General features: G+C 49.3%; 9 protein-coding genes across 9 annotated transcripts; 6 read left to right on the forward strand and 3 right to left on the reverse strand.

The window, feature by feature from the left end:
• The first annotated feature begins 1525 nt into the window (after nt 1-1525).
• Nucleotides 1526-2714, forward strand: BU24DRAFT_221359 (uncharacterized protein). The gene is made up of 2 exons (XM_033522061.1): nt 1526-1846; nt 1941-2714. Exons 1-2 carry the CDS (start codon nt 1711-1713, stop codon nt 2591-2593), a joined length of 789 nt encoding a protein of 262 aa, XP_033383125.1. The 5' UTR covers nt 1526-1710; the 3' UTR covers nt 2594-2714.
• Nucleotides 2715-2860: 146 nt separating this feature from the next.
• BU24DRAFT_442049 (UEV-domain-containing protein) lies at nt 2861-5217 on the reverse strand. Its single transcript, XM_033530498.1, has 5 exons — nt 5119-5217; nt 4978-5065; nt 4668-4906; nt 3235-4590; nt 2861-3166 (listed from the first exon to the last, which is right to left on the reverse strand). Exons 1-5 carry the CDS (start codon nt 5170-5172, stop codon nt 3071-3073), a joined length of 1833 nt encoding a protein of 610 aa, XP_033383126.1. The 5' UTR covers nt 5173-5217; the 3' UTR covers nt 2861-3070.
• Nucleotides 5218-5324: 107 nt separating this feature from the next.
• Nucleotides 5325-7723, reverse strand: BU24DRAFT_423688 (cysteine desulfurase). The gene is made up of 3 exons (XM_033528318.1): nt 7120-7723; nt 6237-7060; nt 5325-6033 (listed from the first exon to the last, which is right to left on the reverse strand). Exons 1-3 carry the CDS (start codon nt 7403-7405, stop codon nt 5611-5613), a joined length of 1533 nt encoding a protein of 510 aa, XP_033383127.1. The 5' UTR covers nt 7406-7723; the 3' UTR covers nt 5325-5610.
• Nucleotides 7724-8110: 387 nt separating this feature from the next.
• BU24DRAFT_410497 (reduced viability upon starvation protein) lies at nt 8111-9687 on the forward strand (the record flags this gene model as incomplete). Its single annotated transcript, XM_033525991.1, has 6 exons — nt 8111-8146; nt 8198-8230; nt 8327-8421; nt 8480-8499; nt 8557-9609; nt 9662-9687. The coding sequence occupies 6 exons, from the start codon at nt 8111-8113 to the stop codon at nt 9685-9687; spliced, it is 1263 nt and encodes a 420-aa protein (XP_033383128.1).
• Nucleotides 9688-10076: 389 nt separating this feature from the next.
• BU24DRAFT_221270 (thioredoxin-like protein) lies at nt 10077-11065 on the forward strand. The gene is made up of 3 exons (XM_033522060.1): nt 10077-10205; nt 10264-10607; nt 10668-11065. Exons 1-3 carry the CDS (start codon nt 10156-10158, stop codon nt 10955-10957), a joined length of 684 nt encoding a protein of 227 aa, XP_033383129.1. The 5' UTR covers nt 10077-10155; the 3' UTR covers nt 10958-11065.
• An 889-nt stretch (nt 11066-11954) lies between these two features.
• Nucleotides 11955-12608, forward strand: BU24DRAFT_463548 (uncharacterized protein; the record flags this gene model as incomplete). Its single annotated transcript, XM_033532134.1, has 1 exon — nt 11955-12608. One exon carries the CDS (start codon nt 11955-11957, stop codon nt 12606-12608), a length of 654 nt encoding a protein of 217 aa, XP_033383130.1.
• A 1720-nt stretch (nt 12609-14328) lies between these two features.
• Nucleotides 14329-16506, forward strand: BU24DRAFT_349372 (bilirubin oxidase; the record flags this gene model as incomplete). The annotated part of the gene is made up of 10 exons (XM_033523600.1): nt 14329-14501; nt 14552-14706; nt 14762-14827; nt 14879-14934; nt 14984-15031; nt 15126-15334; nt 15388-15467; nt 15520-15603; nt 15656-16267; nt 16331-16506. Coding segments are annotated over 10 exons (1659 nt in total), but the record flags the coding sequence as incomplete, so codon positions are not given.
• Nucleotides 16507-20007: 3501 nt separating this feature from the next.
• Nucleotides 20008-21343, reverse strand: BU24DRAFT_463550 (HAD superfamily hydrolase-like protein; the record flags this gene model as incomplete). Its single annotated transcript, XM_033532135.1, has 2 exons — nt 20008-20935; nt 20988-21343. The coding sequence occupies 2 exons, from the start codon at nt 21341-21343 to the stop codon at nt 20008-20010; spliced, it is 1284 nt and encodes a 427-aa protein (XP_033383132.1).
• A 3683-nt stretch (nt 21344-25026) lies between these two features.
• On the forward strand, nt 25027-26726 carry BU24DRAFT_463551 (uncharacterized protein; the record flags this gene model as incomplete). Its single annotated transcript, XM_033532136.1, has 2 exons — nt 25027-25321; nt 25387-26726. 2 exons carry the CDS (start codon nt 25027-25029, stop codon nt 26724-26726), a joined length of 1635 nt encoding a protein of 544 aa, XP_033383133.1.
• Between the last annotated feature and the right edge of the window lie 572 nt (nt 26727-27298).

Here is a 27298-nt window from a genome sequence, read left to right on the forward strand (position 1 = left end):
GGTATCACTTCCTAGTAAGGTACATAATGTACCCTTGGCCAACTTCATGTGATAACACGAGAAACGCGATGGGCAGATGTTTTGTCCAACTGAATATCCACGAGAAATACCTAGAGAAATCAATGAAGCCCTCAGGAAACCATACATCTGCACCATGGTCAATTGCCGAAGGCCAAAGCTCGTGGGCCCTACGGCTACATAATGAGCATGGACTCAGATCCAAATATATGGGGCGCGCCATATGATCGAACACAATCAAACGGACGAATATGTCTCATAATGGTCCTACCGTCCGTGTTTTTCATGGGAAGAGGAGAATAAGATCAGAAGTACCGAGCAAGGTTTCCCTGTGATTCCAATGCGCACGGGAGGAGGGACACCGGCGATGGCGTCCATTATGGTAAGGGGCTGAGAATCGCCGATGCAATGCCTAACAACTGACTTAAGGCTCACAATATTTCACCCCACACAGCCCAATTCGACTGAAGAGAGGGTTCACCGCTCTCGGTCAGAAGGAGGAAACCCGTTTTTTCCGAGTCATGAACAGTATGGGGAAAGTGGGTAAGTATACCAGCAACCAGGTAAGCCTTCAGCACATACCCTCAACCCAAGGTTGGAGTAATAGCACTGCGAGTGATCAATTGGCTTGCGGACGGGTTGCCAGCGGCGCAAGTCTTCGTGGAGAAGGATGTCGACGAGCAGAGATAAACACCAACATGAGAACGTTCAAGGCTGAAGAGTGAGTATGTACGAGTAGTATACTTTTGACAACAATCTCGTGAGGGCTTATGGGATGCCGAGCAAGGGCAGCGAAGGGCAAATATTGACGATGAGTTGAATAATATTCTCAATGGGGCTTAAGGACAGATGGCGTAGATGCGAACTGTGAGATTGGATGGCGGTTCTTCTGTTCAATTCAGTGTATTGGAATGGAAATGAATGCAGACATCGAAAGGAGATGGAGATGAAGATATAACCCCAGAGTTGAGTTGAAGGATGATGTCTTATCGATAAAATGAGATATGGGGAAGGTGGGAATGCTTATGACATCACTCCATCATTAGCCTCAATCAGCCAATCACAGTGCGTTAAGGTAACGTAGCCTACCTCATACTCGTCCATACAAACTCCTCCCCGTGCTTCGACGTCATGTCATATTTGGGTCAAAAGCTTGTGAGCTTCAAGCTCTACCCAAGTTTTCCCAGTTTCCGCTTTACTGGCTCACGGGATGTCGTATCCAAGAATATAACCAGATAGGCCGTCCCGAGTCCCGACGTAATCAATTCAAACCGCCACGAATCGTCGCAATGTGGCTGCGGAGCCTTGCAATTGGTAAATGATGTAGCATCTGTGCAGCTTCAAGCTTGGTCAAGCAGTGGCACAGGATGTAGCGAGCCCCGCTCTGACGTTGAGCCTTGCGTGCTCGAGCCTGATGGTGACTGCGGATGGCTGGATCTTGACTTGATCGAAGGGGGCGCGCGTGCCAAAAGGATTATGTTCTACATCGCAGAGATACACATACACGTCATAGTGCCCCTCCACTACTATTCTTTCCCAAGGTACTCCGTACTTCTATAACATCAAGCTGCCGCCCCTTCTTTGTTCTTCTCGATATACCAACTGCTCTTCACTTGTTACCATCGCCATCTACAACAAAAACACCAACCATACACACACACACACACTTGATACCCATTTCACCATTCCAACATGGAGACCATCAACAACATCGCATCGGGAGTCAGCAAGACTATCTGGGGAGAGGGACAGACCACAGGAACTGAGCCTATCTCTGGCCAGACCGGCAAGGGAACGGTGGACTCTCCCTATGACCAGGGAAACTCTGGTATGGCCTACTAAACTTCCTTGCGATCCCTTGTTCGCATCATCTATCTTCACTACGCGCCAAACCACTGAATCGAAACTAACATTGGACTCAGAGACTGCTACCGCTACCGACCCTGACAACAAGCCCATTGGCGTCTACAACGAGGACAAAACTCCCTCCACAACCAAGACCGACACCACTACTACCGACCCAACTTCCACCTCCGGCACCACCTCTTCCACCAACCCTGCCGACACCACTTCAGGCCTCGGCGGCGCAAGCCATGCTACCAATACCACTGGAACTTCCAACCCGCCCAAGCCCCTCGAGGAGACCGACAAGACTGGCGTGACCAGCAAGCTCGGTGACCCCATCAAGGGTACCGATGCCACCCCTTCGAATGCTCAGTCAAACACCGGTGCCCCCACTGGCGGCGAGCTGCACCAGAAACAACAGGGTGCTGACCGCCCACTGGAAGGACTCGACAGCAAGAAGGAAACCAAGGAGGATGCCGAGAAGACCTTCAAGAAGGACCCCAACGACCATTCCGGTGAGCCCATGAAGATGCACGACGGCTCCGAGAAGAAGACAGAGACGACGACTGAGGGCGACAAGGCCAAGGAAGCCGCCTCCAAGGGAACCGGCGAGGAGTACGTCAAGACGTCCGGCCTGCAGGCCGACGGCGGAGACTTCGACGCCACGAAACCCGGCGCTGGCGCCGAGGCAAACCGTATGTTGCGCAAGACCGAGCAAATCCTAACCTAGGCTGACATGATTGCAGGTCTTTTGGAAGAGAAGGGTATCCACAAGGATGACCCCGACCACAAGACTTCTACCCACAACGCTTCCGACCTCAAGAAGTCCAGCCACGGTGACTCATCAGAGGGCAAGGTCTCCAAGATGGAGAAGCTCAAAGAGAAGCTCCACATTGGCAGCCACAAGGACAAATGAACGCCTTGTATCGACAATGATTTAAGAGCTTGATCGCGTGTCCGATTTATGTCTGTATGATGATGGCAGTGGCCAAAACGCAGCCACTTGAACAGGTCTATTACGATTCCCACTGTACTACTAGCCTTTCTTCTTTTAATCACGTAATGTATGAATTAATTGATCAGTTGAACATTCGAAAACGTAATTCTTCTCCACAATTGCTCGCTTCTGAAAGTCCATATGCATCTATAATTGACGGGCTTGCCATGCACAACCTAAAACATATGTAGCACAAAGATGCATAAAAATCTACCGCATCTGATAATCGTCCAAAGCCATGCCCTTCGCAATCTTCTTGATCAACGCCTTCTTCAAGAACTGCTCTCTAGCCAGACTCCTCGTTTGCTACAATGATACATCGTCAGCTTTAGCCCGCACATAAAAAGGGATTAGTGAGGTGAGGCACAACATACCTTAACAAAAACATCAGCTCCCACCCTCCCCTTATCCAACCCCCTACCAAGCACGAACAGCGCATCCGCGATGCCCCTCTCCTCAGCCGCGAGCACATACAACTGACCCCCGACGACCGTCGGCGCAACAAGCACGTCATCGACGTCGGGCACCTTTCGCGTCCGCGCGTCGCCCATCACGCGGTCTGCCTCAACCATCGCGTCGCGCAGGATCTTCTCGTTGGACGCCAGCGCGGCGTCGAGCTGCTGCAGCTGCTCGAGCTCGGACTGGAGGCGCGCGTGCGCGTTCTGCAGGGCGGATTGCTGGCCACGGAGGGGCGCGATGGCCGAGGCGTTGGACGAGACGGTTTGGCGGATCTGGGTGCAGAGGGTTTGGGAGAGGGCGGTTAGGAGGGCGTCTTTTTCGGGGTTTGGGGGCACGGGTGGCACGGGGATGGAGGGTTGGGAGCCGGTTTGGGAGGGGAGCGTTACTTCGAGGCTATCGTCGAGGAGGTTGATGGGGGGTTTGGGGGCTGGTGGGGCTTGTTGTTGTTGTGGTGGTGGTGGTAGTCCATGTTGTTGGTTGTAGGGAGGCTGTTGTTGGTATTGCTGCTGGTATCGCTGCTGCTGGGGAGGGCCCTGCGAGTATTGTGGCTGTTGTTGCTGAAGGTGAGGGGCTCCATATTGTTGCTGTTGTTGTTGTGAAGGGTGTTGCGCTTGGTATTGAGGTTGATACTGAGAGTGGTTTGCTTGTGATGGCACTTGAGGCATGGGTGCGCCCTGCTGGTACCGCGCCTTATGCTGCTGGTCTTCAGGAGTCAGTGGACTCACCGGGCTGCCAACCTGATATGAATTGTCCTGGTATATTTGGCTGCCTGTGGCCTGTACACGAGGGTGTGGGGCTTTAGAACCCGGTGTGGGGGGATTTCTATCATAACCCATCTGCTGTTGCGGTATGTTTGGTGGAGGCGATGGCCCCGGCTGCTGCCAGCCATGCTGAACCCCATAGTCTTTTCGCTGGGGCTGGTGTTGATACTGTTGCTGGTACTGTGACTGAGGTGGTTGCGGAGGATGAGGTGGTAGTGGAGGAGGCTGGCTGTATCGTCCTTCTGGTCGCGGTTGCGGAGTACTCTGATTCTGCTTGTACGGTTTCGGAGGCTTTGGAGGAGGGGCAGGTGCTTGTGATGACGGTCTCGATAATGGCGAAGCGATGTTTGTCGGTTCTACAGGGCGTTGCACTCCTGTTGGGGGTGGTGGCGGTCGTGGGGGAGCTGCCTGTTGATCCGGCGCGTTGTACTGCTGTTGTTTGGACCGAACAGGCGGCTCCTTCGCAAAGACTCCTCTTAAGACCGCCAGGAAATCGAAAATGGTAGATTTCTGTAAATCAGAAGTCAGATCTTGTCGCAATTCCTCCTGCATAGAATGCTTCTTGGTTTTTGGCATTTCCGACTTACATCCCAGTATTTGCCCCATTGAGCCAGATACGGGTGGTATACCCTCCCATCACCGCTAACATGTTGTCCTGGTCTCACAACCATGTCTTGTGATGGAGTTATATATACAATGGGTGATTCACGAGGGTAGGCATGCGGTATCCATATCGCGACGGGGAAACCGTAGGTTGCGCCTCGAAATGTCACCGGAAGGGTACCGCTAAGCAGCAATAGCAGGGCCGAAACGCCATTTTCGTACGCTGATTTCCCATTAGTATCTTCGTTCCTGCAACGCGGAGCCTTTGTAGATATATACGGGGCGACTGCGTACTGTAAACCTCCGTTCGAGGTGAGAGGGATGGGTAGTTTGCGAGGGTCTCGGTAACGTCATGATAGGTACGGTTCACGTCCGGATATTCCTGAAGTGTGTGAACGTTAGCAGAGGTTGGACTGCACACAGTGGGAGTATTACACTTGGTAGAACGCTATAAAGCCAGTTTAGCACCTTCTCAGGAACGCCGGCCATGCTTTGGGTGGAGATGAGGTGCAGCGCGGGGAAGCTCCAAGCATGTTGCGGAACTATCGCGATGTCATGAGCGCAGCTTGGCAAGCAAGACACTCGCTAAAGACGTTACGGGAACGGTCCACGGCAAGACAGTTAAGGTCATCATGAATTTTATTAGGCAGCGATGTTCATTTTCTCAAGTTATATATAATACAGTACTTGGGGTGCAAAATTGCCAAAGCTAGGAGAGAAACCTATGCGGCCGCCAGACAATGTTGTGGCATTTTAATACAATAGCTCCGAACAAGGTTCAATCAAGAGCGTAATAATTATAATACAGCGAATGTTCGTAGTCTCCGTCATCAACGCTGCAACGAGCGTGTTCCCATAAATGCCGTTAAATCCGGTGCACCATTAAATATCATACAAAATGCTAGGGTATTTTCCTTTTTCTCATTCTCAATGCTGGCTCCATTCGATCGTGTTCAAATCGATTCCCTCTTGCACCAATTCCCACAAGGGACTCAGTTCGCGAAGGAAAGTAACACGTTCTCGGACAGCCTTCAATACGTAGTCAATCTCAGCATCTGTCGTGAATCGACCGATTCCGAATCGAATACTGCTGTGTGCACTTTCATCACTGCTGCCAAGAGCGCGTAGGACGTAACTTGGCTCCAATGAGGCAGATGTACATGCACTACCAGACGAGAGGGCAATATCCTTTAGCGCCATGAGAAGGGATTCACCCTCCACATATGCAAAGGAGACGTTTACACAGCCGGGATAATGTCTCTCCCGATCACCGTTGAGTGTAGTGTGCTCCAAAGACAACAACCCATTGAGGAGACGATTAGCCAGTGTTGTTACATGGTTGGTATCGTACTAGCAAAAGTTAGAAAACTTGCTTCAGGGGTGAAAAGGATAGCCAAGCGATGAGTAAGTGAAAGTCTCATAACCCCTGCACATTTATCAACACGGCGAGCCGGCGGCCGTGAAGCACACCGACCACTCTGAAAGCCATGCATGTTTTGGTGCTCATAATCATTGAAGTGGATGGTTTTGAAGAGAATTTGTTTTGAACATACCTTCATCTCCTCTTTGCAGATTCGAGCTGCCTCTCCGAAACCAATGGCTAGGTGTGGGGCCAGTGTACCACTCCTCAAGCCACGCTCTTGGCCACCACCACTGATGAGAGGGTCGAGACGTACACGAGGCCGTCTGCGAACATAGCAGGCTCCTATGCCTTTGGGTCCGTAGATCTTGTGGCCGGAGATCGACATAAGGTCAATGTTGGATTTGTTGACGTCGAGTGGGATTTTGCCAACAGCTTGAGCGGCATCGGTGTGGAAAAATATCTTCTTCGATCGGCAAAGCTTGCCAATTTCATCGATAGGCTGCACCACACCAATCTCATTGTTGACAGTCATGATACTGACGATGCAGGTTTCCGGTCGAATGGCAGCCTCGAGCTGAGCCATGTCGATGAGACCATTGCTCTGGACTGGCAGGTATGTCACCTGAAAACCCTCATCTTGCAAGTGCCTGCAGCTGTCCAAGACGCATTTGTGTTCAGTCTGTGAAGTGATGATGTGGTTCTTCTTGCCAGATCTTTTGAAGAAGCGAGCAACACCCTTGATGCTCATGTTGTTACTCTCGGTCGCACCACTTGTGAAGATGATTTCCTTCGGATCGGCGCCAATGAGGTCTGCAATATGCTCACGAGCTTGCTCGATGGCCCTCTCGGTCTCCCAACCATATGCATGGGTTCGAGAATGAGGGTTACCATAGAGGCCAGTCATGAATGGTAGCATGGCATCGACCACTCGCGGGTCCATGGGTGTGGTAGCCTGCATATCCATGTAGATGGGACGGGAACCCTCATCCATGATGGTAGCTTGCTTCAAGATACCTATCAAATTCTTAGCAATTGCCACTCGATACCGACACTCGATGAGGGGTTCCGCATACCGGCAGAGGGGCTCAGCATGGCATCAGCTGCCATGCCGGTGGTGGGCATGGAGACATCTTGAGGCCTCTTCCCAGTCTCCTCCAAGAAGGCCTTTTGATCAGCCTTGATGGCAGTCTCGACGTTGACGGTGGCATTGGATGGCTTCGTCTCCGTTACATAGCTCCTGTATCCATGGCTGCGGAGTGCTGCAGCACCAGGAGCAGCACGGGCAAAGGCGGATGATGGATAACGGCGAGTTGCGATGCGAACAGCCTGCCTCGCAAAAGAAGGAGCAAGATGTGACATGGCGAGTGATGGAAAAGAGAGGTACGAGGGGTGGAAATTATACCTGGAGTCAGAGGTTTTGCCGACTCCGTTAAAGCTCTGGTAGTTAGGTAATTGCTTGGCAGGTGGCCACTATCTCCGGCTTTGGTAAGCGAGGACCGAGGAGGTACCACACACTAACACACAAACACACACAGAACGCACCTTTCTCCTCAATGGGAAAGCCCGTCCAACGAGGAGTGATCTGACGGCGGTGAACCTGTGTAATCCGTAAAACTGTGTAGATAGAATGATGATTATCAGCTAAACGCGCTGCAAGATTCCATAATTGTTGCTGCCTTCCCTCCGATAAAGTGTCTTGTCTACGAGTACGGAGGTACTACGCATCCCACTACGCGTCTTCTATGATTCTTGGTCGGACTTTAGTAGCCAATTAGCGTCCAAGACCGGGCAACATCATTCGCTCAGCCACTTGTGCCACTCTCTTCGTCGTCATAGCATCTGCCACTGCCATCGCTCGCTCGCATCAAAGAACCCCGTCTTGCCCGTCACCCACGCCCGCCAAACGCCAGCACCGTGCCAAAAAACCTACCCACTTGGGCTCCTATTCCTCCTCTTCTACTTCTTCTACCTGCGCATATCCTACCTTGTGTTAGGCCTCTGCTACTCTAACACATACTACACATCCTTCTTCCCGAATCACATCACAATTTCCAGTCGTACCAAATGAGTTGGAAAGGTCTGACGAAGAGCGTCACTCGGGTATGCCATGGTCACGGATGACGTCGGCTTGAGCTAACTCATCATCCACAGGCGCCGCAAACCTTCAAACAGCGTTTCAATATCGTATGTTCAATCTTGAATACATCCGAGCTGGCTGCGGCCTTCGCGCCCGCTTCCGGGAACTCATCGAGCCCTCACTAATGCGCGCAACACTCGCAGGGAGAAATAACCAAAGATGCGATCTACATTGACGCAGAGCGACGCTTCGAAGAGCTAGAGAAGGAAACTAAGAGGCTGCATGATGAGTCTAAAAAGTGCGTTTTTCCTGCTGGTTCCCATTTCACAAAGCTAAGATGTGTTAACGCGGCACAGGTACTTCGACGCCATCAACAGTTCGTTTCTGCCTACCTATTATTCCAGATGAATCGCGGAGCTAACTAAACTTTCAGGCATGCTCACCCATCAGATTGAGTTCTCAAAAGCGATAGCGGAAATCTACAAACCCATCTCCGGACGAATGTCGGATCCGGACTCCTTCGTGCAAGAGGGGAACGTCGAAGGAATCAGGGCATGCGAGGAATATGAAGGCATTGTGAAGGAACTACAAGAAACATTGAAGCCCGAACTTGAAATGATAGAATCCCGCGTCATTAGCCCTGCGGATCAACTGCTAGAAATCATCAAGGCAGTGCGCAAAATCGCGCTCAAGCGTGATCACAAACAGCTCGACTACGATCGCCATCGCACTGCGCTCAAGAAGCTCCAGGACAAGAAAGATAAGACATTGAAGGATGAGAAGGCCATGTATCGGGCAGAAAACGACGTGGAACAGGCCACCCAAGATTACAATTATTTCAACGACCTTCTCAAAGATGAATTGCCGAAGCTCTTCAGGCTGGAGAGGGAGTTTATCAAACCTCTTTTCCAGTCCTTCTACTACATGCAGCTGAACGTTTTCTATACGTTGCACGAGCGCATGCAGAATATCGACATTGGCTATTTCGATTTAACACTCGATATCGAGGCTGCTTATGAGAAGAAGCGAGGCGATATTCAGACTCAGGCAGAGGCCATCTCTATCACAAAGTTCAAGACAACAGGAGGAAGGAGACCTGGACAACCAATGTCGAAATACGGCCAAAAAGCATTGGAGGCCAAAGGCGAGCGGCAATCATCTGTGCTCTCTGATGAGACTGAAACACCGCCTCCACCATACAGCCCAGGACCTGCCAACAACGCCCTCTCGCCCCCAGCTTCAGCGACTTCGTGGGGATCTGCTGCCAAGTCTAAGGGTGCCGCACCACCTCCACCAAAACCAAAGCCTTCTCGACTCAGCGGTGCACCTGCGGCAGAGACTGTCACGGCACTGTATGACTATGAAGCACAAGCCGAGGGAGACCTGGGCTTTACCACTGGCGATGTGATCGAAATCGTTTCGCGCACCCAGAACGTGAACGAGTGGTGGACGGGCAAACTTCGTGGACGGCAAGGACAATTTCCAGGTATGTTGAATCTCCACTACCGCAATGATCACAGAACTAATGACTCTCTCAGGCAACTATGTCCAACTAAACTCTTGAACGATTATACATTTCCTTCGGAGTCTGGCTTTCTCTTGGACAATCATGTATCGGGCGTTTTTGCAACGCTTCAGCGAAGAGGCATTTTGGTTCAGCATGCTTTGTATCCCTTCAAGACCTTATTTTCCCTACTCACACGAGTGTGAGTTGACATGTATGAATTCAAATTAATGTTCGTTTGACAATATTATTGGTTATTCTTCGGCCAAACCTCAAGATCCGTCGTATATCATTCTACGTCTGTCGTTAGCTCTGCTACCACAGCCACAAGTGCGGGGACGGGCATTGAATCTAGTGGTAAAACTGCCCCGCATGACGCTGATGTGCGGCCAGGATGTCTCCTCGGGACTTGTATGCATCTATACCTACTTGTTCGCTATGTGTGCTCACTACTTCGTACACATAACTACCTATATATGACTACAACATTGCATCCACCTAACAAATATTTACCATAGGCCCACCACAATGACGTACGACTCTACAATAGCATTTACACTCGACACAATATGTCCATGGTATGCCACTGGACCACTCCGTGCAACCCACATCGCACGTGTTGACTCAAATCACCAGGACATACCTAGGATACCTCCGACTTTCCAAGGCTCTAAAGCAGTACAGGGACGCCCACCCGACCGACTCACCAGTCAACTTCACCCTCAAATTCCTCCCGTACCAATTGTACCCAGACTTTTCCACTGACGGCATCGACAAGTATGAATGGTACAAGAGCAAAAAGTACGACGACAATGAAGAAAAGATGGCAATGTTCGCTAAATACATGGGCGCTTTGGGAGAGGCAGAAGGTGTGACGTTCGACTTCCATGGCACTATCGCGAATACGATGAATGCGCATCGAGTGTTGCAGGTGGTGCAGGAGCGGAAGGGCGAGGATGGGGCGAGAAAAGCAGTTGATTGTTCGTTATCTCCTTCTGTAAGATGTTTCTGTTGACTTTCATATCTGACTTCAACCGCAGCTTTGTACGAACAGTACTTCACCAAACAAGCTCATCCGTCTTCGACGGCCACGCTTTCGAAAGCCTGCATTGATGCCGGTTTGTCGGAACAGGAAGCCAAAGAACTGGTGAACGATGATAGCGAGGGCTTGATGGATGTGAAGATGGCGATCAGGGAGCAGGCGGGGAATGGGGTTGACAGCGTGCCGTATGTAGTTTTTGAGGGCAGAAAGAGAGATTTCACGCTCGTGGGAGCAAAGGAAGTGGGCGAGTATTTGAAGACTCTGGAGCAAGTCGCAAAGGAAGCTTAAGTATATACAGGCCACGGCTTTTGATAATTTTAGACATGAAGTCTTTTAGTGTTATCTACACAAAGTCCAACCTTTCACTGGTCTCCTCATTCGGATACACGGATGTAGAGTAAAGAAAAATATTTGACAGCTCATATGTAGAAGGAAGCTTTGCCCTCAACTCGTACGGAACATGCGACAAGAGACATTTCCTGATATCTCCACTTAGCTATGATATGTCCATAATACTGGTGATGTCTGCGAAAAGCATCATGCATGCTACTGAGTGCCAAAGAGCATGTAGTTGCTCGTGCGAAAACAAGAGCCAGAATGGAGTCGAGACTGGATCGCGAGTATGCCACATTTACGATTTCTGTAATGGTAGGCTACGTTCGCATCGTTATTGGTTGTTCCCTGTGTGTCGGACTTCGGTGTCCTCTCATAGGGCGTAGTTTCGAAACAGCATACATGCCTACACCTCTTGCGCCTCGTTCCACCGTCGAAAACCATTCTTTGGAGATTGTCGCCTTTACAACTTACGGATGCAGCACATAAGAGCACATCGCAAAATACTTACCTTTATTTGAAATGGCACATTATTAAAAGAACTATTTAAAAGAGATAGCATGTACAAAGCTACCTGATTTGATCCCAAGGATCGTGCATCCGGATCCTCAACATGCTATGAATCCTTCCACGTCCATACCGATCATACAACACAGCCTTATGAATACAAAAGGCTCTCTGTATTTGGTTGGAGATTGGTGCCATCTGTTCACACAGAACCATATCTACACCAACGGTCGGCCTTGAATGGAACGAGGGATCACCAAACTTTCATGATCCCCACAGTTCGATCCGTTTGCGATGGTCAGAACATATGTGTGCAGATGGACGTGTATCTGTGGCCTTATAACCACAGTCAAAGGAATTAGGTATAAGACCTGAACGAGCCGCATTATCCGTATCCACAAATATGTATACTACTTTCTCTCAGGCTATCTTAAGGCAACCAAAAATGCTCGGTGTTGCTGTATCCTTCTTGTGTCTTTCCTTTTTCGCTTTCTGGACCATTCTGCAACTGATACTCGCTTCGTGTGCTCCCAAATTCCATGATGTCCTCTCAGAGAAGCCTCCGTGGAACAGCCAAACAAAGCCTTGCTATGTAACAGGAGATGCTCAGGTCCCCCACGACCTCCAAATCTTGCTGAACAGGCTCGCCGGGGAAGGGGCCATTACATGCGACTTCTCTCGCCGTACGATCGGCAACGTCCCAGATGTCAGTACGGCAACACGATCCTTTTCGAACATAATTTATCCGGCGGAAGAGACGGCCACGCCATTGGAGTTTGCACTCAAAAAATTCACGACTGAAGGCCGCGTTACACTGTCAACACTACAGATCGTTGAACAGAGAAGAGATCTCTACCTTGCCACGGAAATCGGTGTCATGAGCGAGGGTGGAAAATTGGATAATATCACAACCATCAGAAAATTTCTCGATTTGCAGGTTGCTCGGATTCGGGACGCTTTGGATGTTGATGTTGATCCGCAACAACCAGCAGAAGTTCTACTTGCAGATTTGATGGACGATCTGCGTGGGAAAGATAGGGATTTGTTGGTGGAAGCAATGTGTATGCAGAGTATGGAAGCAGACAACTTTGGCATCTGAAGAGCTGCAAGCTACTGTTTGACACATGAAAGTTCTTCCAAGAATTTCAATCGTTGAATAAAAGAAAACACAGATAGCAACGGCGGATATTTTCTACAACATGTAATATTATTTTTGAAGTTGGGGCATTTAGATACCGACGCATGTTTACTATGCAAACTTCATTGTTTGAACCAGACGAGTCTACTATGCTCTGATACAGGTTAGAATCCAATTATAACGGGTGTTCTGGCGGCACGACTGACTATTATTAAACTGGCATTTCTTATTCCATTCGTTTCTTGTTCCATGTAGTGAAAGTCTTGTACAAATTGTGCACCACTGTCGTAGGATAATGGATTACCTTAACCAATTTCTGGACGGAACAACGGTGGTTGATCATTTGATTTCCAACCCCTAACTACCACTTGAATTTTCTCATAGCGATATATCGAATGGAATGATCTATCGAAGTATGACTCTAATTCGTCTTACTGAACACTCCTTCAAGGACTTTGTCATCATTTGATCATAGTAGCTTCTAATAGGTACAACGAAAACAACGAATTTAGAAATGAAGAGCCACGACAATCATGGTTTCCTGATCGAGGCCCTCTTTGGCTAATGGCCACTCTGTTGTCATGTATACTATACTAGTGACCTCCTCGGACATCACGACTCTGTTCTCAGAGCAACTGGGTAAAGTACTTTGTAGATGGAAGATCGTGATGTAAGAACACACAAAATGGAACGTTTCCAGATAGCCAAGGTCTTAGAACAGAATTTGATGGATCTCTGACGCTGAACATCCAACGTCGCGAGGAAGAACTTCTCTTGGCAGCATTCAGGAAATTGGAAAGGTTGGAGGGAAGGCTGGTACAATTATACCCCTCGCGCCGAATGCAGCCCGTCACGCTCTATCCGCGTAGCCAGGCACTGGAAGCAGCATCTTATTTAAGTTGAAACATGATTGGAATATTTCCGTCCACGGAATGCTTGACGAGTACAAAGAATGCAAGAGTAATCGCGTAACAGATGTACCGAGGTCGCACAAGAGGTGCTGCTTCCTGATACAGTATGCACCATGACAGTCCCAACCTCCCCTTCTCAATCACAGGAAGCAATGATTGGATTGGCTTGGAGTGGAGTGTGTGTATATCAGGGCGAGGAGATTACTGGGGATCCGGTGTTTACTTGGCATGGTGCACGTCAATGGTGAATGAGATTCGCGCCCTAATCAAGCCCACCAAACTTACTGGAACTCTAAGAACAGGTAATGAGGAAGAAATCCTTTTTCAGGCCTGTGTGAATATCACAGAAAAAAGATTCAAGTGCGTAGATTTGATGCTCGCCCGTATAGTCGGTATCCTGAGGTCATGCGTCGTATGTGTTTACGGTTTAGATCCATACCATATCCAAAGGTACACTTCGCTAAACTATCCGCCTGGCTTCCGAGAACCATATGTCCATGGGAATGTAGGTACGCATCAACGCTCTAAGCCTGATCAGGTCTTCAAGGTGGAATTTTGCTGCATTCTACCTTTTCAATCGCGTCATGGGCAGAATTGCATGTCCCTTGAATATGACCATGTGTACGCCAGAATATGTGTTTATGTTCCGCATACCCAATCGCGGGACTCTCCCCCTTCCTCAGAATTTCAACTCACCTCTGACTTGAATTCCCGCCTCGATTCATACCTGGGTTGTCAGAAATCCCTGGGACGTTGTCTAACGGCCCACGATGCCTTACCCACGCTCATGGAGTACGACTCGCATACTTCTTTTGTTTACTCTCTCTTCATATGGCACCAGATTTGCCAATTCACTGAAAATTGACGGAACCTGGATCAGTCCGCAGTACAACTACATTTTCGATTTCCCTGTCCCTTTCCCTGTTGTCAAGACTCCAAAATTGTAAGTAGCAAACTTGCCTATCATGGGGTAGGAGCTAAAGATGACAACAGTACATATACGAATGAGGATGGCGCAGATATTGATTACTACGAAGTAGAGGTCACCAGTGTGGAATCACAAATATATCCAGATCTAAAAGCAACGCCATTGGTAGGATATGATGGAACATCGCCCGGGCCCATGTTCGTCATGCAGAGAGGTAGAGGTAAGCAAATTTCACTGGACCATGTCGGACAAATCAACTCACCATCACTGAAAAGAGGCGGTTGTTCGTTTCACAAACAACGGACCCCTGAACATGGCTGTTCATGTGCATGGACAATACAGTAAGTTGCGCCCCTAGACCAAGCAAAATAAGCAGCTGACGTTGTTGACAGATCGTGCACCTTTTGACGGTTGGGCTGGAGACTATGCTACGCCCGGACAGTACAAAGTTCGTCACTTGATATTAGCCTGTATGTGTACGAGACTGATTTATTTAGGACTACTACTACCCAAATGCACAAAATGCTAGAACGATCTGGTACCACGTAAGTAATTCAAAGACATGATGTGCTATTTGACTTATCTTATCTCTCCATCACGACTATATCAAGCCGAATGAACAAATCTAAGTTCGGACAGGATCATACGGAATACAGGACCGGCGAGAATGTGTATCGAGGTCAGGAAGGCCTCTACCTCATCCACGATCCCGAAGAACAGGCCCTAGCATTGCCATCCGGAAACTACGACTTGCCACTCTCAATCAGTGCCAAAACTTACAACTCAGATGGATCTCTTTGGTACAATACCAACAACAATATCGGATTGTGGGGCGATGTGATCCAAATGTACGCTTTTCGGTAAACGAAAAAGCCTAAGAATTCATTCTGATATACGATAGCAATGGCCAACCGTGGCCTTATGTTCCCGTTGAGCCTCGAAAGTATCGCTTGCGTATCCTCAATGGAGCTGTCAGCCGAAGTATGTTTTAGATGTTGAGCGTTCCGGGCTTCAATTACTAACCTCAGTCCAGCCTTTGGACTCTCATTCACAGCTGCAACCGAGGATGTAGCCAAAGGAGAGAGTATCGGTTTCACAGTAATTGCATCCGATGGTGGTATGTAATGAACATCTCTTTCCTGATAAGTAATATGCTAATATGTCTATAGGATTGTTCGGTGCTCCGGTGAAGACAAACTATCTAGCGATGGCCATGGGTGAGCGCTACGAAATCATCTTCGACTTTGCACAACACAGAGGCCAAAACATCACTCTCAGAAACGCGAGGGGTATGGGCGAGAACGTCGACTACGCAGCGACTGATCTAGTCACGCGCTTCGTTGTTGGCGAAGAGGTGACTGATTGGGACAATAACGGTCCCGTTCCGCCTAAACTGCACGACATCCCGCCAGCCAATCCTTCCGACACCGACAAAGAATTCACCTTCGCACGAGTAAGAGGCGGCAGGTGGAACATCAATGGCGTAGGATTCGCCGATGTCGAAAACCGCATCTTGACGAGGCCGGAGCGCGGTAAGGACGAGATCTGGACTTTGAAAAATGGCGCGGGTGATGGAACACATCCCGTCCATATCCATCTCATCGACTTCCAGGTCCTCGAGCGCACGGGTGGCCGCGGTGCAGTTCGTCCGTACGAATCTGCTGGAATGAAGGACATTGTTTGGCTGGCGGGAGGCGAGACTGTCAAGGTTTTGGCTCGTTATGCTCCTTGGCCTGGAGTGTACATGTTTCACTGTCACAACCTCATTCACGAAGATAACGGTAAGTCATGCACATTGAATATCTCCGAGGTCCTGTCTCAAACGAAGGCTAACATTTTTACAGACATGCTGGCAGCATTCGATGTCGCTCAACTTTCAGATTGGGGTTATGATAACAGTACTATGTTCATCGACCCCATGACACCAGAGTTCCGCCCCAAGGACGCAACTCCAGACGACTTCACTGACGAAGCCATCCGGGAGAAGTTAGCATGGCTCTACAGCACCAATCCCTACAACCACGGGGACATTGATGGGGTTTACTCTGCACTGGACTCCTGGGAGACTGGAGGTCGTCCCTCGCCTGCCATATGGCCTCAAGCTACGGGCACGGCTTCCTCTGAGTCAGGGGAGAATAGCGACGGGGAGGAAGCGGAGTCGTCGGTTACGGACTCGGCGGAGGCTCCCGAGAATACTGAAGAGGCTGCTAGTGCCGAGGAAAGCCAGAGCACTGAAGAGTCTGAGAACAGTGACGACGCAGCAAATCAGAGCGAGGAGACCCAAGAGAACGAAGAGAACCAAGGTAACGACGATAGTCAAAGCAACGAAGAGAGCCAAAATAACGAACAAGATCAGGTCAACGATGAAAGCGTAGACAACCAGGGAATAGAGAACGAGCAAGATAATCAAGACAACGAGGATGTTCATGTTGAAGTTGTCGAAGAAACTGTGGAAGAAAAGGTGGAAGAAGGTAGCCAAGGAAACACCGATAAAGATATCGAGGTCGAGGAGGAACCTCAAGACGGTGAGGGGGTCGAAGTCGAGCAAGATATACAAGACAGCAGGGAAGTCGACGTCGAGCAAGAAGAACAAGGCAACAAAGAAGAACCAAACGGTGATAATTTGGAGGACATTTTTGAGGACCAATATGAGGAAGACTATCTTGATTATGAGTCCAGTGATCTCGACCTCACTGATCTCGATTACATCATTCGCTGATTATTTGTAAAAATCATTGTATTCTTTCTGATTTCAAAGGACGACACGCAGGTAGCCATCAAAGGTTGAAGCGCAAACAGCAACATGTTTACAGCAAAGATGGAATTGAACCGAGTTTGCTCAATAGCCGCAGTCTGAAGGTTTTCCTTATGTGTCGCCCACGAATATATAACTTGATATAGCATACGATATATATCTAATACTCCTTTCTGAGCAAATTAATATCTTGAGTTGTGATTATGGTGACCTTTCACAGGAGTAGGTAGACTATACTTTGGATGAAAATACCTCGTTATACTGTTAAAACTGTAAAAATAAACATATGCTTGCGTTCAAGATTATATTCAGTTCTGTGAACAGGATCTACTCGCATTGATAAACACTGCGGAAGTTACTAATCATTTGTATGAGCTTCCTATTTTCAAAGAATTTCAACATGAATACCATGGTGCAGTACAAAGGACACCATAAGCAAACGCATCTTCTCTGGCTCCTGTTCACCATCTTCGGACATGGCCGTGAGCACGCGTCCTTCACATGCGGAACCCGCGCGCTCCCTCATCATTTCCGGCAAAGTTTCCACAACAAATTTACAGCATCTTTTCGATCTCGAAATCCTATCCTGACTCCTTGATCCTGACAAATCTAGGGACAAATCTGGGACCGATATCCCGTCGGTATCTGCGTGTTTTCATTCCTGAAGGCATTCCACTACATCCCAGCATCCCTTACTAGATTCTGCACTAGCCGAAGTATCTCTATTCGGAGCAGACGGGACTTCCTGACATGTGCATGTTATCTATTCACCTAATCTGAAGTAACCGTTGTAAATAACGCAGCTTTATCGGCTTCATCGCTCGTTATCGTACGATAGCGCCTATCAATTTAGCCTCGTCCCATCGTCTTCAACAGACCTGCAGGATGCGGAGATGGCAAACAACGGTCGACTTAACAGGTGAAGAAACACCGGCGCGAAACATCGCGCATACCTTCCAGAGCGGTGATTTGGTACCTTCCGATACCTGTACTTGTATACGCGGCCAGCCATAAGCAACTTCCTCAAGGGGTTCGTCGAACAACGCTCTGATTGGTTCTAGAATGAATGTACCTGAGGACAAGCACGGGAGGGAGGAACGGACAACCCGCGCTCACCAGTAATTAGCCCTTCTTCGCTGAATAGGAAATTAGGGCCTTTTCCGTGCCATGGTTCTAGAAGAAATCGCTCGCATATATCACCGACGACCCACGGCCTGGAACAGATACTATACGTGTGACTAGAGTTGAGGGAAAATGTAGTAACTGCCCCTGATATCTGGTGGCTTGCGCTTCAGCATTCAGCATTGTTCTGGTAATCTCGGGGAATTCATCGCGAGACCCGTTACCCTCGTGTAGGGCGTTGTGGAGAATTAGGGTTTACGGGGTCCAGGGTCGAATGGGAACATCGTGCGAAACTTGGGAAGCCCCAACTGAATGATCATCTTAAGGCTGACAGCTAGATGGCATGGACATGACATGACATGACTGAGGATAATTACAACGAATGTCCCTGTTGAAATCGCTGGAGTAAAGGGGGCCAGGGGGATGAACAGGATCCCTTGAGAGCGGGATGCCGTTTGATCATGGCGGGTCGTGGAAGTTTGGGGGTGGGGTACGTTGTAAGTCCTGGTAATTGTTGAAGAGTGTCAGATCTGAGCAGGCTAAAGCCTGTAACTATGGTTGTTCGTTCTCATTGTCGCTTTCCCCGGCCAGGGCATCCCGTCTATTCGTGGTTCCAGCCGAAGATTCTACGCCGCGCGGAAGCGGTTGGAAATGAGAAATTATAGTTCGGGATGGAAAGTGATACGTTCGTATCGCACAAGCAATGTCTTCGTGAAACAAGTTCCACCGTGAGGCTGGAGCTATTCCATCAAATTTTGGAAATGTAACTCTACTTGTACGAGCATCAAGGCGAGGTTGTAAGTACGCTGCGTGTATACTTGGAGGAGCCGGGCGATTGGAAAGGGTCGATCTTACCGGCGGGAGATGAGCCGAATGCCCAGAGCGACCACACGGGGATCTGCCAGGGGAACAACGTGTCGAGAGATTGACATGTGCAGTCGGGCCGACCTGGCAGGGATGGGTCGATGATGCTCGCTCGGGTGGCTCAATGACCTGCGGCTGCGGCTGCGGCCCAGTGACGCGGACGATCCAGGTCTCAAGAGCGGTCAGTGAAAATTTGTTGTAAGTAGGGCCGAAGTGCTAGCTGATTGGCAAGCGTTATAGGGAGCAGGTTTTGTTTTCCGTGGCTGCGTCATCTAGCCACATGGCAAATAGTGCAACGAAGTTGTTGGCTGCGATGCTTATGCACAAGGGCCATTTCTTGTTATTGTTGGTCAGCTACGTTTCTGCGTTCAGATCATTTGCCTAGAAGTTCGGTTCTAAGAGAAGACCTCATTATAGATACCACTTGCGATCTACAAAAGCACCAGGAAGCTTGGAGAGTGAAGTTGGCATGTAAAATGTTTATGATCTATTGACGCAGACATCTAGATAGTTCTATTCTTCAACGTTTAGCTGGATCTGCTTCTCGAGGAATGCCTCTAGTGGATAACAATGTGATGCGATGCTAGTATCGTGATATCATGAATCTTGGATGTGTTCCAAGTGAGAAAAATTTGATAGAAAAGGACGGACACAGCCGTAGAGAAAGAAAAGCGATAGAGAGAAATCTCGATCGAGGTCCAATAAAATCCGAACGCCAATGCTATGCAAAAGAGAGGAGAGGCTCAGCAGCCACTTGGTCGCAGTGTAGCACGAGTGTGCTTATTCCAAGATGACACCGGTGCTTTCGATGCTAGCCTTCAGAGCCTTGCGGTACTCGCGCTCAATGCCATGCTTGACTGCCTCGAGCACATTGTCGACGGTTGCCTTAGGCTGGAAACGAGGCTTGGTTCCTTCCTGGAAGACACCCGTACGGACAAGGATAGAATACCAGTTGTTCTCTGCGTGCTTGTTGTACTCGTTGGTGCCACGAATGTCTGACTCTGGTGTATCGCCAACAAAGTAGACAGTGTCTGGTGGGCAGTTGATACCGTGGGTGTCCTTTCGCCATTGCTGAAGAAGGCGAGTAGCGAATTCGAAGGTACCAATCTGAGGCTTGCCGAAAGCAGTGGTCTTCAGCTCTTTGCCAGTAACAGCCTTAAACATAGCCTCGAGGGAAACGCGAAGAGCACCCATTCCAATGCGGGTAAGGTCATGAGAGGCGCTCCAAACAACGTCGTTGTGGGAGAAGAAAACGGGTGGACCCTCCTCAAAGGTCTCGGATCGCGTACCCAAGCGACCATTCTTAGACATCAGAAGATCCAAGATGATCTGCTGGTCAGAAGCCCAGTCCCGGCTATCGGCAAAGACGAAGATAGCTTCAATCTCAACTTCAGCGAAATTGCGGGCCCTGGAGTTTTTGTATTCCTCCGGGGTCAGAGTACGGAATGGCGTCGTATCCTCGTTATCTTTGATGATGTCACCAGGAGTGACAACATCCTTAAAACCGTAGCCTTCAGCAACGAGTCTGCACTTTTCGCCTTCTCCACCGACGACGAGGACGGTGTTGAATTTCTCGGCCATCTCTCGCATGGGAGTGTGGCCGCAGATGAACTGGCCAGGCGAGACCTCAATTTCAAGCTGCTTGCTGAGCTGAACGCATCTTTCCGACTCTGTCTTACCGCCACCATTGGTAACGAAGATGTATGGACTGTTCAGATTAGTATTCGAAGCGGCATGTAATGATCGAGCTGACGACTTACACCTTGACACCGTATTCATTGTCACCATTCAGCATCTTCATGGCCTCAATGGCCTCTGGAATTGGACGACCGCCTCGGATAAGGACGCCATCAATATCAAAAGCGAAGGCATATTTGTCGGTAACCGATGACTCTGGGGGTGAGGTTGGAGTTGCAGGGGATGCTCCATCTTGAAGCTCGTGTCTTGCGGTTTCCATGGCGGCTGCCACTTCTGAGGCATCTGACGGAGCCATGAGGTGCTTTGGGGGAACGACGACTGTAGGGCCTAGTTTGATGTTTTCACGCGTGGCCTCATTCGAGCTGAGACGACGCATGAAGCGTCCCTCACTAGGAATGACGAGAGATGGTCCTGACATTGTGAAGAATGTGTGATATTTCTGATTCTGTAGAACGCTACGAGGTAGATGTGTGGAGATGAAGTGGAATCGTTTGTAGATCTGCTCCCAGCTTCGAAAGTCTGTGGGGAAAAGATTGGGGTTGTATTTGTCTGTGGATAAGGTCTCTTATAGGTTTCGAGTCGCTTTCAGGAAAACGGAGATACTCCAGATAACCCCTCAAAGATGGCGGAGAGAACTGTGGGTATTTGTGGAGATGAAGATGGATGCTAATGCCGAAGAGAGGGAATTCCGTCGAGATTTATACAATCAATCCAACGAGAGTCAACATCAACACTTGGCAGGACATGTTGACGGATGATGCGCACACATGCCAGAATTACCGCAGGTGCGGCGAGTGTGACAGGATTTCACCGGTGGATGAACGACGTCGTTACAGGCACGTTGAAACCTCGATAGCGCATAGTGTGTACAATTCTTATCAACGAAGTCTCACACTGTGGATACTTTTGCGTCATAGTGCGGGTTGACAATCCCAAAAAGAATGGGCGGACAGCAGCCTAGGGGGCGATCCGTCGAAGGTTGAAGACATATGGTTGGAGGTTGTGGTCTACTATTCAGGTCTCATTCGACGGAATTCCAACCCGAGTAGTATTGAATGTGGGTATTTGCCATGCGCCCGAGCATGGAGTTGAAGCAGCGAGCGGTTGCAACCATGACCACTATGTCACATCTTAAAAGCCCATTAAAAAGCGCTGATACGGGTAGGAGTGTCGATTTGTGTGTAGATAGACCAGTTGTGGACAGGCTGTGGACAGATAACTGCACAGTGCAAGGGGTCATTGTGGTGCGCTTGGAGGATCCTATCCTCGTACATGTAATTACTTAGTATTTGCCCAGGTAGCTAGCCATGTGGTACTCGTGGAAGCGGTACCTCGTAGTAGATGAGACGTACGTCGAGGGACCTGACTTGACTGTACACAATACTCGTACCGTACGGCCGCGGTTGGTTGAAGGTTTGTTGGTCCCCTCGCCCCCGATTCGAAAAGTCTTCCGAGATATGACGCCATGATACTCGGCACTCGCCAATTTGCCTCAGTTTAGCTGCCCAGGTCGGTGTTTCTTAACCAACGACATGTCCAAACGCCTTCAGGGACTTGCACAAATCTGCGTTCGATCGCCAATTCGATTACCCTTCCCAGTTCGCATATACGGCATCTGCGAGAAAGATCCGGTATTGCTGTGATGTGCCAAGAGCCCGCTGCAACGGGATGCCACTCTTTTGCTTGTTTCTGACTGCCAACTCGGCTACAAACGCTGCAGAGAGCAACCCTGAGGCTGAACACTTGCGGCAATCAAAGGTCGGTTGACTCCGGGCCTTACCTGATACTGCTGGCGTCGATGCAGAGCCAACCAGCCCTCGATGTTTTGAATGGGCAATCGGCGCAGCTTGCAAGTAATTATGGATTCGTGCGGCTCATTTGGTTGGTCCGCAATGACCACAACCTGTTGTGATGCACACACGTTCACCATACCTGCCCTGCGTACATTCTGGCAGAAAGCACATCTTTCGAACGCCTCAGTCAAAGAACACATAAACTATGGCATCATCATGTTGAAATCACTGCAATACCGCACGTTGCTGCAGCTGATAAGACCTTATCGCTTCTTTCACATGTCAGCCTGCGCCAGCCTTTTCGAGGTGCTGGATAGGATAGGTAGCAGACTTGCTGCATTGCATACAAGCACAAGTAGTTTCCTTGTAAGCGCATTTACTTACTGTACCAGTAGGTGTCCCTGTATGTCTCCTGCATTAAGCCGCAACGCTGAACAACTCAATTCGGTAAGATGAAGGTGCTTCGGTACCCACAAAAGTATCACCTTTTCGGCGCTTGACATCACTCTACAGCCCCACTCCTCACTGTGCGTGCTCGTATCGCATTTGAACGAATCCTACAATGGATGGGATAGGGTCTTGCAGACTTTCAGTATGCAGCGCTGTAATTGGAAACTGGGGTAAAGGTCAAATTCCGGTTCAATCAGTGGACAATGAGGTCGTTGTGCAGTTTTGCAACTCGCAATACGAACACACGGCGCAGGATCCTCACCGAGACTGCTTGTCTTCCATGCACGTCGATGCCAGTCTGTTGCCGATGCCCAGTAGACAGCGCCTTTTATTTTCACTGCCCCAATGGGAAGACCCACAGTACTCAGTAGCAATCTACTCGTCTTACAGATACGTGGAGGAAACTATGGGCCTGGTTTCTCGCGCGCTTTCCGACAATATACTGTGTGCAATTAGGTCGATGGATTCGTTGTTGGCCTGAATGTAGTAGAGTATGAAAATTGGACACTACGGACTGTTAGAAACACTTCGGCACGGTTGAACCAATCAGTTCCGCAAGAGAGATGGAGCCGACTTGAGAAAGTGGCCTTTAGGTCCTTGATCACATATTGTGCGGCCTCCAGAGTAACATATAGTTACCTAACAATCTCCGTGCGGTTGTTGGGATCCTGGATAAGGCGGGAGATTAGATTGTCAGGTCCTGTATGCACTGTGGATGCTAGCAAGTGTAAGTTGGAGGATCTTGAAGGCATTCAACGGAGGGGAATGAGCGGGATTTCTCCTTGGGGGAAAGGGGAAGTTCCTCCTTGGGGGAATGGAACGTTCCCAAGCAGGCACGCCTCATAGCATTTCCATTCCTGTACATCTAGCTCTTGCAATAATTCTCGAACAACTTGCTCAATCGACGTTATTGGATAGTCATCAAGCATTCTTCTCTCAAGAAAAGGCCGCATCGCGTCGATAGATGGACGATGAGAAACACAACAATTCGAGAGGGTTGGTTTGAACTCCACAATTCCCCACTTGATTAGGGTGCGGAGAAGCGTTTTAGGTCGGGCTTCAATTCGAGATTTCATTTCACCCGCACATTCAACGTTACTTTAACCGAGGAGGTTGCATTTCGATCTGGAGCAGCCTCAGAATTAAGATCAACAAGGACAGGAGGCAACCACGTGCATGGATGAGATGAAACCGCTCAGTCCGTTCGAATGAGCGACAAAGGTATGAGGAAAGAGGACAGAGGACGGGGGAGAGATAGTTACTCTCCTTCTAGGTATGATGGAAGCATTCGGTAAAGTTGCCAAAGAGAAGGATGATTGCCGTGAAAGAAGCCGCGTCCCTATCACATGTCTTGCTCTTGTCGCCCGTGACATGATATTCCTCCTGCCTGTCACGGGGTTCTTGTTGTCGATTTCGCTGAGATTGACTTGGGTTCTGATTCGCATGTAATGAGGTAGGTGTCCGTAGGTAGGTATTTCTTTCTTGCGGGGGAAGGCACAGACTACCGGTAATTGCTACTACCTTTTACTTACTCCACATCACTAACTACTACCACCACCACTCAAACACACATCCTACGATTCGCGAGTAGGCATTTACTCCCACCCAACTCCGTTCACATACCCATTCCATTGTTGCGCAGCTCGGAAATTGCCGCACAGGATTACCGCGGATCTTTGTTTTGCCTCCAAACCCGCGAGTGCTATAAGCATTAGTTGGCGAATCCACAATTACAGAAGATATGAACTGGATGGGAGGAAGTCTGAATCGCCACTCGAAGAGTGCACGAAACGATATCATTCGTAAACAGAAGCAACACTTTGAAAATGCCCGTATGCAACATCGGGATAGCTCTAACATGACATCAATATCCTCCCGTCGCCATTTCAGTTCTCATGGTGATAATGCCGCTCTTGTTGCTGCTAATGATGATGACGATGAGGGAAGAATAGAGAAGAGGCCCCCGTATACAATGCTAAAGCCATCGCTGTATGGTCGCCCTGCTAAGGGCCGCCCTGATGTTTCGCCAATACAACGGCGTCCACAATCCCATGACTCACTCAAGGCACAATGTCGACCCAGAAGTTACAGCGGTGTAAAAACCACCAGAGAAGTCAGACGTCGCCATCTCACCTCCAAAAATGTCTATCGCAGTAAGCGTGATATTGGAATGCGGCGAGGGTACGAGAAGAAGGTTCAGCGGCTGATATGATTACAGACGATCCTCCGGGTTGCTTACACTCGAGTAAAGAGACATCGGTATTGGGCAAAGATTCGACTACGATCGAGAATCAGAGGAAAAGGCTGCTCGAGACCCCAGACTGGGCCGGTCTTCGTCTTTCCTATCCAGCGAACGTGCATTTCGATACTGGAGAGGCAAAGGCCGACATAGGCAAACGCAAGAAGATAGAGAATCTGTCGACTCGCATGCGTCCGCAGATTCATCACACCGATCACCATAGCTCCCCAAAGTTTGCTCATCGAGCTGAGAGGATTGATGCCAAAGATATCAGAATCCGCATTGGGACGGATGCATTGGCCAGTCAAACGCCAATGCAGCTCACGGATCATGCGCCCTCCCACGCTGGAACCTTCGCTCCAGGCAATTCGCCAGAACCCATGTTGTTTGATGAGGAGGGCCATTATGCACCTACACTAGAGTCGAGACTATCGCCACGATCGGTGAATGTCAATCGCGATGGTTCCACGGAGGTCCCTAATAAGGATTTGACTTTTGGCTTACAGGGCCCTGTTCCAGCACCAGGCGAATTGACACCTGCCTTTATGTCCAATATGAAGTTGCGCAGGGGACCTTACGCCACCAGACGCGTACAACTGAACAGCGATTCTGAAGCACAGCGCTCTCCAAGTAACGCACGCCCCTCCCAAGATGCAAGCAGCCCCCATGGCTCGTACACAAAGCCTTTTGAGCATAACATGCGTCTGATGCACGTTTCTCTTGATCAGCAGTCCGATGTCCCAGATAGAACAACACTGCAGGAAGAGCACACTATCGAACAGCAGCTCCCCTCTAATAGCTGTGCACAGCAGTCTAAGTTGACTTCTGCACCTTCTGTGGGGAACTGGAAGGCAATTAACGTATCCAATTGTGAGACCTCGACCCACAGGGATGATTTGCGGGCTACAGGCTCTTACGACAACCGCTGCTCACGAAACAATGCTGCTCTTTGGACGCAAAATCTCGATATTGGCAATGATGACGGGAGTATCTCATCTCATCCTCGCAATTCAATAATTGGTAATTGTGAGCGCCATCATGGGTCGTCTCCAGGTCTTGATGGCAGCATGAGTGTCCCCATGAAAATTGGCCTCCGGCACATTGGCCCAGTCACACCAATACAAGCAATTACGTCTTCCTATGGAGGTGCTTCGTCGCCCTCTACCAAGAGTCTTAAGGAAGCCGTTGTGGAGGGGTTTCTGCTTCAACCTGAGAGGATTTCGAAGAAATCGCACGACATCGATGCGAGCGTACAATTGTGGAGGAAATTTGTCTTCTCTGATGACAACAACCTTTCGGCCGATATCATGCGCGACTGATGCAGTGGGATGAGTATGCATATACACCGGCTGCTCTCGATCTTTCAGAGCTAGCTGCGTCTTTACCTACGATGGAAGTAGGTTTGCACCGCCAGTCAGCCTGGAGTCCATGCGTAGACAATGCATCCGTGATGCAGGATCCCGTGTCCTACCCTCCAGCCCCTGTAGCCCCAGGTCTTCGTCTACATCGTTGATTCGAACTTGTGCACTGCAGCTTACACCGATAAACGAAGGGATTAACGTCGCTTGCATTCATGCAAGCTCAATCGATGAACATTACCTATCGCGAGAATCAGCTATTAACTGCTCATTTGAATCGTGTTCGACCTGGTCTATATCGACAACACCAGTGATATTCACCATGCGATCGCGGTTTTGGACTGATACAACAGTGAACGACAAAGTACTTATTCGGGCCGAAGTAAGTGGAATGCAGCAATCTCGGTCGGCTCGCTAGTGGCTTTCCTTGCCGCAACAGGGTCCTGCAAGAAGATAGCGGAGACAGGTAACATTTACAATTCCCTGTACGACCAAGATGCGACTTGTCATGGTGGAGGAGGCGCACCACTCCC

Source organism: Aaosphaeria arxii (assembly GCF_010015735.1).
Source record: "Aaosphaeria arxii CBS 175.79 unplaced genomic scaffold BU24scaffold_5, whole genome shotgun sequence".
In the NCBI taxonomy this organism is placed as follows: domain Eukaryota; kingdom Fungi; phylum Ascomycota; class Dothideomycetes; order Pleosporales; genus Aaosphaeria; species Aaosphaeria arxii.